Genomic DNA, 12,546 nt, shown 5'->3' on the forward strand with positions numbered 1-12,546 from the left:
AAAATCGATGAATAGAATCGATCATCGCGTATTCGCCCTTATGAATGCTCACTGTCGAGTTATTTCCCACGCCAGTTTGAAAAACCCCGTTTCGAGATAAACGTGTTTAAAGATAAAATTGCTCTCTCAGCGCGCCGGTACATGTTTTAGGAAATCGCTTCGTAAAGCAGTAAGGAATATTCTGTTGGACTTGGATTCTTTTCTAAATTAAATATGCATCCCAAGGAACATTTCTTTTCACTACGTAGCGCTAGTATACACGTGAAATGCTCATATAAAATATCTCGAGTTTCCTCGAGTTGTCGGCAGAGTCGGCATAGTTGTTCAGGAGGTTAAGGCTTTTTCGCAGGTGGACAGTAGTTCAGAGTTTTCTCACTTTGCGGCGGTACTATACATGTGAAACTCTTTCATATAAAATATCTCTTGATCCTGACCAGATAGAAAATAAAAGTTTTTCAGGAAGTCAAGATCTTTTTGTTGGGTTACAACAGTACGTGCCTTTCTCGTATATTCAATAGTTCGAGATCTTGGTCAGCTAGAAAGTTTCTGTCTTCGGTAAAGATGTTTAGGGGGTCAAGACTTTTTGGATGATAAACAGTAGTTAAGATTTTTCTCGCCACGTGGTGTTAGTATACATGTACACTTCTCGCATATGCTATATCTCAAGATCCTCATCAGATAGAAAGTTACTGTCTAGGACAAAGTTGTTCAGGGGGTCAAGGTCTTTTGGCTGGTAGACAGTAGTTCAGAATTTTCTCACTTCATGGTGCTAGCATACCTGTGAAATTGTCGCATATAAAATATCTCAAGTTCTTGACCAGATAGAAAATTATTGTTTTCAGCAAAGTTGTACAGGATATCACACAATTTATGCTCGTGGACAGTTATTCAAAATACTCTCACTACGAAGCGTGAAACGTGAAATTCTCGCCTGTGATATATCTCGAGATCCTGACCAGATAGAAAGTTACTGTCTTGAACAAAGTTGTTCAGGAGGTTAAAGCCTAGAGTTTGTGAGAAAATTCTGAACTACTGTTCACCAACCAGCCAAAAGACCTGGACCTCCAACTTTGTAGTAGACAGTAACTTTCTATCTGATCAGGATCTCGAGATATAGCATATGTGAGAAGTGTACATGTATACTAACACCACGTGGTGAGAAAATTCTTAACTACTGTCTACCAGCCAAAAAGGCTTTAACCTCCTGACCAACTTTGTCGAAGTCAGTAATTTTCTATCTGGTAAGGATCTCGAAACAAGCCACATGCGAGAATTTCAGGTGTATTCTAGCGCTACGTAGTGAGAAAATTTGAACTACTGTCCACTAGCGAAATCTATCTGATCAGTTACTCGAGATATTTTACATGCGAAAATTTCGCGTGTATACTAATGCCACGCAGTGTGAACATTCTGAACTATTGTGCACCAAGCAATAAGCATTGACCTCATGAACAACTTTTTCGAAGACAGTAATTTTCTACCTATTCATAATCTCGAGCTTAGCATAAGCGAGGATTGTACACGTTTACTAGCACCACGTAGTGAGAAAATTCTGAACTACTGTCCACCAGCCAAAAATACTTGACCCCCTGAACAAGTTTGCCGAAGACAGTTACTTTCTATCTGCTCAGGATCTCGAGCTATTGTATATGCGAAAATTGCATGTATATACTAGTGCCACGTAGTGAGAATTTTTTGAACTTCTCCACCAATGAAAAGATCTTAACTTCCTGAAAAACTTTGCCGAAGACAGTAACTTTGTATATGGTGAGGATTTCGAGATATTTTATATATGCGAGAATTTTACATGTATTCTAGCGCCGCGAAGTGAGAAAACTCTGAACTACTGTCCACCAACAAAAAAACCTTGTCCTTCTGAACAACTTTTCCGCAGACAGTAACTTACTATCTGGTGAGGATCTCGAGATATTTTTAATAATGCGACTTGACGCCAGTTCCCAACTAAGTATTATTTGAGCACTACCACAGCTATTAAATAAAGAGCTTTTTAATACTCTACCATTTTTACATTAGTACAGATTGTGAATAGTAAACCCTATTTGCAAGCGGTGGTTTTAATATTTAAATAAATAAGACTAACTAATAACTTTTGCTTCATGACCATTATTTCCAACAGCCGTTAGTCTGCATCCAACTAACCCCGCACATTTTCGTTCATTCCAGGTTTCGGAAAATCTCGACGGCTACTCGCCGAACATCACCAAGTCCTACAAGCTGCAGCAGACGTGCAGTTTCCTTCGTCCACCGACCGGCGTCGGTCCGAACGTGGCCAACGTGTCCTTCCAGAATCGCAACCACTACGTAACGGAGTCGGAAACGAATGTCGATCATCCGTTCGCCAACGAAAAATTCCCCCTTGTGAACGGCGGCGGCAGTAGCGGCGACGACGGTGACGGTATCGGCGATGACGACGACGACGACTCCGTCGATCTGGACGGCAACAACGTGATAGAAGGAGCCGCCCGGAGTAAAGTTTCTCGCAGCTCCGTCACCGAACTGATGGGACTGAGTGGCGCTTCGCTACCGCCGACTTCGCTGCTGCAGTCGCAGATGATGGCGTATCTGCTGTTTATCATCTTCCTGAACTCGTTCCGGATAGCGTTGGAACGGATTGTTTTGTAAGACCGAGTTACGACTTTTTTCAGTGTAACCTTTCACTTGTTTTTTTTCCTGCGTATCTTCACGGGCGAAAGAGAGGAGGGACAAGTTTAGAACCATTTAACAATAAGTAGGCAACAAATTGCACAGACACCCACACACAGAATGATAAGAAATGACTGTAGCAGAGACTGACGAACGAAAGTTCCGATGGCGATTGCCGATACGAGGAAGGGCAAAAACCGTGTAAATAGATCAGAGGAAAGTTGAAAGGAAGCGAAACTTATTTTTGAAATGGAGAAAATTTCCTCGAAACTTCCCTTTTTTTTCGATTGTTTCCTTTTTCCGTTTTAAAGCCATGTCCATAAACTTGGAAGATAAGCGAGAACGAGGATCCGGAATCAGTCACCGGTGGTGGCGGCGAGGGCTTTCTCAATCTAGTAAACTTTAATGAAGATACTTTTATAAAACGACGAAAGTTAAGTCGAGAGCCGGACTCGGAAACGTGAAAAGTGTTTTGTAAATAGCAGTAATTGTCAACTGTAACCTGAGAGAGGAAGCTGTTTGTAAATAGTGTTTTTGTACCAACTGAACTTGAGCCGAACGGGGGTTGGGATGAGGGTAAGAGTAGCCTCTTGCCCGGGGCAAAACTTTAGCGTAGCAAGAAGCAACCAACACGAAAGTAGCGAAAGTAATTTTTAAGTGTCGTGAACAAGAAAACTAAAAACTTGTTAAATAAGGAGATGGCAGAAGAGAAGTGAAGCTGTACCGTACTTCTAGTCAGTAATCGGAGACGTATTAAAACTCTTGATTTTGTTGAACCATTTCTTGTTTTTTAGTTCCAGCTGTTTTTCTCTCTATAAATACTGTTTCCTCTGAAGGCGTCCGCTTCCGGACGCCATAGGTTTCCACCCCTTAGCCGCTTTGTTGAACCGAAATTTCGCATGTTGATTAGGGAAAGTAAGATAGCAAGCATGAAAAAATAAATAAAAACAAACCTGAAAGCAGCAGGAGTCCTTCACACCCGAGGCAATGGCATCGAGAAACGACAAGTTACCATCGCACCTTCCCCAAAATAGAAACACAGTTTACCAAGTGACTCAAAAACAAAAACGCGCGAGACAATCATAACCTTTAACCGAGAAAAGAGCAGGAAGTACCGGGACAAAACAAAAACAAGAGAATTATTTATACCGGACATGTGAGCCAGAAGGGAAGCAAGCGGAAAACCTAGAACGCGAATCTCGAATTTATGAAGAAAATGAGAAAAGTTTTATGGAAGCAAGGCAAAGCGGCAAATGGAATCGGTGTGGTGTCAGCACTTTTCGTTATCGAGGATGGGGGAAAACAAAAATTCCATGACAGTGCTTTACTTCGCCCGGCTCAGAGAGCGAGCGAGAGGTGAAAGAGATGTAGTACCCTCATAATTTGTTGGTGAGCTCTCTTCCGGCAAAAGAAAAAAAAAAAACGGGAGCCCATCGCACAGTGGGGCGATTCCATACAAAAACCGTTATGAAATGGTTCGTTCAAAATCTTAACCAGCTTTCAAATTACTTTTCAAGTAATTTGATGCTACTGAATCCACATTTTACCTTCAAAAGGATTTAAAATTTAAGGGTGGGTCATGTAAAGTTCTGGGTCGTTGTCTAGATTTTATTAAATATCATTAAACATGTTAGCGCTCTAGATCAAGACAAAATTGCTACCCTAAGGCTCCGAAAAAATTGATCTTCTTGAAAATAATCAATTTTAAAATTGATCACGAACTTGAGCAAAATGTGGTCAAGACATTACGAAAAGTCTTGGAAAGCCCTTTCAGACAGTACAAATCACATATTGACGCAATTGGGCGTTACAGATGCCAAAACATCATTTTTAGTGCAAAATAGTGATTTAGTAATGATAAAGCTTATAACAGATTTAAGGTAATTTTATTATTTAAAGTGATTGTTTCTCCCGTTAAGAATGAGAAAAAGCTATGCCCTGTACATTGAACTTCTTGAGAGACGAATGTGTCATGTCTTGCTCAAACATTTACTGCTTTAAAACGAATTTTATCGTTACCGCTATATACTAAATTTAACTGTTGTCGAATTCTACTGAAATTTTGCATCCGAGGTTAAAATCGATCTGAGAATCTAAAAAAAAAATATTATAAAATAATATTTTATGAAAAAATATTAATTTATGACCGCTTTCGCCCCACTGTGCACCGAAAGGGGAAAGGGAACTGAGGGTGTTTGCTTTACGTTTGTACTGAAACTTGAAAGAAACCTATTCGATCCGAAAAGATAGGGGTAATGTATCACAGGGGGGAAATTGACCCGCATGTGTATGTGTGTGGGCAATCAAAAAGTAGGTGGGAAGGTAGGGGGTTGCGAATCGGAAACACAGCTCAATTATGGACTTTGGGGATGTTTTTTTTTCTGCCGGGAATGGAAGAAGTTTCATGTTGAATGACGGAGTTTTGTGCTTTGAACGAATTTTGAAGCAATTTCGTGGAGCAATTTTGTTCGAACGCCATAGAAAGAGCTCAAAATTGACTGGATTAAAATAAGTTTCTTCAAATTGAGGTTTATGGGCTTATTTCAACAGTAATCTAGAAGAGATTTATAAGGATTTCCACACGAAACTCAATTTTTTACATATGCATTGATGATAATTTCTTGAAGGGATTGAGAGAGGATGAGTTCTATGCTTTCAGCCACCTTGTCTCCACAGGCAGTGTTGCCAGCAAGCAAGGATCAATAACTAACTCAGCTTTGGCTACCCCGTACAGTCCGTTACCGCTGAATTGTATCCATACTCACCGATCCAATGACAAAGCAGGTCCATGTAACGCCGAACTCAGTGACCGTGCTCCTACCGATTCACAGCACGTGGATTTTTTACAAACAGTACGCATCTTCCGTCGTCATCCAGAAAGCTGGTGATCTATTATTTTGATTGAAATTTTGAATTACCCAGAAACTTCAAGACGTGAACCAAATAATCATCCAAAGTAGTAAGTAAGTAGTCAGAAAAATGTTGGCCGCATCTGGGCATGTTCCCGGGGAAGTGGTTAGATTCTTCTTGAACCAACACCCTCATGCGACACATCAAAAATAAGATCATTGGTGGCTATATTAAGAACTGAAGACCACGTTGGCCAGATCCAGACTTGTTCCGGGTATCCCCGGAGATGTGAAACTTGGACCTATATCCTCATATGATAGCTCAAACTACATGAGAATTAAAAAATAAGAACATTAGTGGCCATATTAAGTACTGAGGACCACACTGGCCGCTGGCGCTGGAACTTTTCCTAAAGCCAATGGAACTTCTCTGAAGTTCTCAGAAATTTCCTTAAATTCTCCTCAGAACTACTCTGAAGTTCTCCTCAGAACTACTCTGAATCTCTCCAGAGAACTACTTTGAAGTTGTCCTCAGAACTACTTTGAACTTCTCTTCAGTACTACTCTAAAGCTCTCTTCAGAATTACTTCGAACTTCTCCTCAAAACTACTCTGAAGGTCGCCTCACAACTACTCTGAAGTTCTCCTCAGAACTACTCTGAATCCCTCCACAGAACTACTCTGAAGTTGTACTCAGAACTACTTTGAACTTCTCCTCAGAACTACTCTGAAGCTCTCTTCAGAATGACTTCGAACTTCTCCTCAAAACTATTCTGAAGTTCTCCTCAAAACTAGTCTGAAGTTCTCATCAGAAATACTCTGAAGTTCTCCTCAGAACTACTCTGAAGGTCTCCTCAGAACTACTCTGAAGTTCTCCTCAAAACTAAGTTCTCGTCAGAACTACTATGAAGTTCTCCTAAAACTACTCTAGACCTTCGGTGAAGTTTTCAACATTTTCCTGAAATGTAAGAAGTTGTCTGAATATTCTCTTGAAGATCTCTGAATTTTCCCGATATTCGGGACTTCTCAAAAGATATCATTACTCCCCACGGTTCTTTAAACTTCTCAATAAATTAGAGGTCTCTGGACGTCCCTAAAATTCATGGAACTTTCCTTAAGCTATCGAAGTTTTCCTAATATTCATAATTCTTCTGCGAAGCCCTAATAAAAAAAATACCATAGACGAATGATAACCCAAATGATAGTACTGTTCTACAAATGGTTTGTATGATACCCGGAACACGTCGTTAATCAAAATAACCATAATAATTTTATTGGGGAGCTCTCTTTATTTCCCCACGGTTCATGGTAGTTCTTCAAAGAGCTCCCAATTTTTTTTTAAAGTTAATTCAAATTCAGAGACTATCACTGAACTTTGGAGAATTTCAAAGCCCCTTGGATATTTTCACAAGATTGATCAATTTTGCAGAATACCTTCTACTGATCAACTATTCAATCAGATAATTCCTCACATACCGTATGCGTGATAATGTTTGCACCATTGAGCAATGTCAAAATTAAAAAAAAATCCCAAAATTTTCGTTTTCGAGTTTTTTTTTATTTATTCAAAGGGGGATGTTTATCAGAGTCTTAAACTATGTTAACCATCGATCGAGTTTCCACTTGCTGCAATAACGGCCTCCACACGCTTCCAGAATGCACGGCAGGTTATAATAATGTAGTCTGGATCCATTTCGCTCCAGATACGGGTCAATGTTTGTCTGAGGCTTTCTATACTCGGATGGCGTTTACAACAGGCCTTGCCCTTCATGACGCGCAATATTGAGTAATCCAGCGGATTAAGATAGGGGCTGGATGGCGGCCACATATCCTTCGCCCAGAACGGAAGATGTTCCTGCAACCACTTCTGAGTGCGATTCGAGGTGTGGCACGGAGCCCCATATTGTTGAAATACAACAATTAGCTTCGGACCGTTCTGTTCTTTGATCCACGGAAGAACATACTTACTTAAAATCCCGATGTAGACTTCCGTGTTGACCTTGTTGCATTCTGGAATGAACACCGGGTCCATTTTTTGCCATCGGAAGCCACCAATCCAAACACCATAACGCTAGCAGGATGCTTGGTCACGTTCTTGTGCTCGTCGGCCACGTCTTTTACCGGAAGAGAACTAATATACCGGTCGGTTCTGGAATTCGATATGGGATCAACTGAAGCATGTTCTCGTCGGTGAACAGGATTACCGGATTTTTTCGCTTAAGGAAGTTGAAGATTTTCTTGCATCGTTCGACTCGTAGCTCCCGGATGCGGCTGGTAATCATGTGAGTTTTTTTCCGTGCCCTCGTCTTCGCCCCGCAATCTTCCTTTACGATCTTCCGTGTCATAAAGTCACTGATCCCGTGTTCCTTTCCATTTTCCTTATTGAACGCACTGGATTCACCCGAATCTTCCTTTTGATAGCAGCGATAACCATCGGAACCTGTGGCCACCTTGGCGGATAGTTGTCCTTTCTTTTCTCGGTCTAAAACCCTTTTGACGGTCCACCGGGACATCCTCACGACGATTGAAATTTCTTTTTGCGACATTTGCGCGTGGGACAAATCACGAATACGCTGCCACTTCGCCATGATGCAACTGTCAAACTAAGTAAATCATTTTCTATTATACACAGCCTACTACGGTATGAGCTATAGGTTACGTGCATGCAAAGAAAACCAAGGCATTGTATGCACAGGTGAAACGGGAACCTTATTTGTACGATGGTGCAAACATTATCACGCATACGATATTTCTTCACTATGTCAGCTGAATCAGAGATTATTCAAATATCCGTATGACTCAGCCCAGCTTTCCGGAAACTCGTAATTGCCTCAATATCAGGAAAGCACGAGGTGGCGAAGTACTTATTGCCGTTTCAGTTTTGTTTAGCTGTTGCATCGATCGTAAACCCGTTGATAATTCACTTGAGCAGCTTTGGGAGACTCATAAATTGTCTAATTTGCGAATTAGCATTGGTGCACTATATTTACCACCTGATCGAAAAAAAAGCTACCTAGACAGTATAAGCAAACACAAAAAATTCACCAGAGCCACTTTCTCTAACCTCAGAGAACAAGATCATGCACTTTTGTTTGGAGACTATAATCAGTCTGGATTAGTATGGAACTCTACTACTACCGACTGTCTTGTCTTTCAGCGGAGGTGCCAAGTCCACCAGTTTTTTTACAGTTTCCAAACGAGCCAGATCTTAATTACAATAAAGCTGATTATGAAATATTGAACGAAGTTTTTCATCACACGGATTGGACGTTTTTAGAATTGACAGCGAACATTGGTCAACAGTTAGTCATTTCTCACGTATTGTTAACACTGACTTAGTGAAACATCCCAACAAACAATTTGAGTTGATCAACAGCTGAATAAGCTATTTTTAAGCTGAAGAAGCTTATTTTTGTCTGAATAAGCTCTTATTCAACATTCAATGTTTGTTGGGATGTCCTTTAACGTAGATCTTGGGGAAATGCTCATTTACGATGGCTCAAACGTATTTCGGAGATATAGTGGATACTGTACTCGAAAAAAGTAAGACAAACAAAAATGGTCGCCAAAAATTCATTTTAAGTCGGATTTTCTTCAAACTTTACAAGGCAATAGACTAAAGACTGGAACGCGCAAAAATTGGTCGACAAAAACATCGTTTCTTTCAGTCAAAATTCATATCACAAAAATCTTCTTATTTTTCTTTTGGTAGTTTTCAATTCATATATTTAAAGGAAAACATGTTCGTTTATTTTTTTTTTGTTTGCCAAATCTGAACTGCCGTTCCTTCCATTAAATTTTGCACTGTGGTCTCATCGACCTTATTCGCTGCCGAAAGCCAGTTAGATTTAAGCTGCTGCTCGTTTTCCATGGATTTATTAGTTTTGTTTTTTTTTTTTTTTAGATTCCGTTTGACCAAGGCCCAATACCGTTCGATAGGGCAGAGTTCTGGGCTGTTGGGGGGGTTGTGGTCTTTGGTTACCTACCACTCGATTGCCTTTTTCCCATAGTGGCAGCTCGCCATGTCCGGCCAGAACAGCACAGGTCTATTATGTTGCTTTAGGAATGGTAGCAGCCACTTTTCCAGGCACTCCTGGACGTAGATCTCTTGATTGATGGCTCCCGTAGTAATGAAAATGCCGCTTTTTAAACCACACGTACATATGGCCTGCCAGACGAGATATTTTTTCGGGAACTTCGATAATTTGATGGTTTTGAAAATTTCAGCTACCTTCCCTTTTCTGATGCGGTATAAAACTCCTGTCCCGGAAGCTGCTTGAAATCCGCCTTCACATAAGTTTCGTCGTCCATGACGACACAGTCGAACTTTATGAGCAGATTCGTATACAGCTTTCGGGACCGCTGCTTTGCCGACGTGTTTTGTTTGTAATCTCGGTTCGCCACCTTCACCTTCTTAAACGTCGAAAACCCGGCTCGTTTCTTGGCCCGCTGCACAGTAGTATGGGAGACATTGAGCTTGCCAGCGACGTCCCAGATGGAGAGGTTAGGATTCCGCTTCTTCGTCGTCGCTGCCACGTCCGGATTACGATTGCCGCCGCTTCCAGGCTTCCTGGCTGTCGACAGACGCTCCCCAAACGCTTTTAAAGCGTTTGTCACGGTCGATTTTGCCACATCCAGCAACTTTGCCAACTTGGCGTGGCGTGGTGAAAACTCAACTTTCAAATGCAGCATTTCAGGTTTTTTATGCATTTTTAACAGAAATACACCAATTTTAAGTTGACCACGTTGGGCGTTCCAGACTTTAATACATTATAGTTAGGTTTCTACTTCATTCCTTTATTGGCTTTCCGCTCCATAACCGAATGCCCGCACCTTGCCCTTGCTACCACGCATAAGGTTTTTGGCAATGGTGGATGATACTTTTACCCACTGTTTATTCAAAGCCAGCTCGTTTTCCAACACCTTAGGTGTTTAACAAACTCTGGCCTTCATGATGGCAAAAAAATTTCACAATTGGGTGAAGTTCCGGCGAGTTCCGTGGGTTGACGTATTTTGGTACAAACACTAGGGGTATTCACAAAGCGCATCGTAAACGTATACACCTTCGTAAATGTGTACTCCACTCCAACACTCCAATTGACCCTGGTATTTTTACGATAGTGTATATGTTTACAATGCGCATAGTGAATACCCCTACTATATTGTTGTATCTGTACCTAACTCTTACCTAACTCTGTACCTGAAGTCTAACGCTGGCTGCTCGTAGTGGCAGGATGTTAAATCCGGCCAAAACAGCGGCTCGCCTCCGTGAGATCGCAGCAAGAGTAGGAGGCGCTTCTGAAGGCTTCCTTACCTCCTCAGGAACGGCCAACCGTGATGTGGCAACGTAAAACTCCTGCCTCGGCAACTGCTTTGTGTCCGCCTTAATGTAAGTCTCGTCGCCCATCACGACACACCTCGGTTCGTCAGCCGCTCCCGGTACAGCTTCCTGGCGCGGGTTTTAGCCACCGTGTTTTGTTTGTCGCTCCGGTTTAGTGCCTTGTGAACCTTGTGGACAAACCAGGTTGAAGCATCTTCTTCGGCGCATCGCGGATCGAAAGATTCGTCCGACGCTTGAACAGACTCAACGCCTTCACTGGGTCAGCTGTGTTTGGTTTTCTGCCACAACCCGAAAAATCATCGATTGATGGATTCCCAGGTGTTTCCCGATACATCGGTGGGATGCAGTCGGATTTTCCACGACCGCGCAAAATTTTGACGTTGGACTACGTCTTTAATTTCTATACTGGGGGTCACATTTAAAAAATCAAAATTCAGACATGTAACGAAAAATCCCAAACACGGACGCAACGATAGAGCGCAAATCGAACACACGCCACATCGCGCATGCTCACATGAGCGAGCTCAATGCTCGGTTGACCGCTCATCTTTTCAGCAATGGAAGGAAGGGAGAAGAAAAGCAGCGATAGTAAAAGTGCTTGCCATATCAGTTTCTTCGTCATTTGCTTTCGAGCAACGGACGGATATGCGTTGGACACGACGTAAGAGTGGAACAGCACGCATCGCACCAATACAAAGACGGCGACGACGACGACGATGACGAAAACACCCACATCGAAGGAAAGGCTTCCCGCAATAGGCAGCATGACTAGGCCGTCGGCATCGACTTGCACTGGTGTGGCCACCATTTGAAAAACAACCAGCCCTTTTCAGAGCCACCAATTCAAAAACGGAAGGAGTTAAGAACTAAATGATCAACATATTTGTTCCGTCCACTAGCGGTCCTACGTCAAGCTTTCGTGCGTGCCCCTAGGCACAGATACTTATACTAAGGTGGATCTGCACTTTCTCCGCTGCCATCTCAATAGCCACTTGACAGGTTGTGATGAAATTCTGCCAGTGTAAACATTAAGTTTCAGTCAAAATTGGATCAATTTTTACCCACACGCTAAAAAGTTACGAACTAATCAATGTGTCTCACTTTTTTCGAGTACAGTCTTTAGAAGCCGCATCAAAAATGATAGAACAGCCCTGAAAATGCCAAAACATAAATGACTTTTAATGTTCAAATTATTTGGAAATGTCGTTAGTTTAAGAAAATGTCTATTCATCTATTTAATTGGTTCTCTGAATTTCTGCGACTCACCTGAGGGCAGCCCACGACCCATCGTTGAGTCGCGACCCATATATTGAGAAACGCTGCTATAGATGATTTTAGGCCTATTCTGCGCGCCGTGTGAGCATTGGCGTAGCTAATGGGGGCCTATTTGGCTGAATGCCATTGTGGCCGAACGCTTAAATTAGTCCATTTGGCCAAACGCTTTAATTTTTCTGAGTGAGGGGGTTAGTCATCCCTATCCAGTTCCTCTCTGGCTACGCCTATGGATAAAACGTAAGAAATTTTCGAGTGAAGCCAGAATAAGCTTTCGTTGAAAGTCGAAAAAACTTTCTGGGAGGAATCGAAAAATACCTTTTTTTAACTAGTTCGTTTATCAACTAGGCTCAGCCAAGTGTGACACTTTGCGGAGCCAAAAATCAGTAATGTTTGAATTTACTTTTTAAACAGCAGTAGT

General features: G+C 41.8%; 1 protein-coding gene across 2 annotated transcripts in view; it reads left to right on the top strand.

Moving 5' to 3' along the window:
• LOC135700108 (MOXD1 homolog 2-like) overlaps positions 1-4,201 on the top strand; it is a 618,927-nt gene extending 614,726 nt beyond the window's left edge. For both annotated transcript variants that reach the window (XM_065220501.1, XM_065220499.1), the window contains exon 8: positions 2,185-4,201. In XM_065220501.1, the coding sequence (XP_065076573.1) occupies positions 2,185-2,643 (459 nt within the window). In that variant the 3' untranslated portion in view covers positions 2,644-4,201. The remainder of the gene's footprint in view (positions 1-2,184) is intronic.
• The last annotated feature ends 8,345 nt before the right edge of the window (positions 4,202-12,546 follow it).

This window comes from Ochlerotatus camptorhynchus, unplaced genomic scaffold (genome assembly GCF_037179485.1).
Source record: "Ochlerotatus camptorhynchus isolate MF236.1 unplaced genomic scaffold, CSIRO-AGI_Acam_v1.1 ptg000128l, whole genome shotgun sequence".
NCBI lineage: Eukaryota > Metazoa > Arthropoda > Insecta > Diptera > Culicidae > Ochlerotatus > Ochlerotatus camptorhynchus.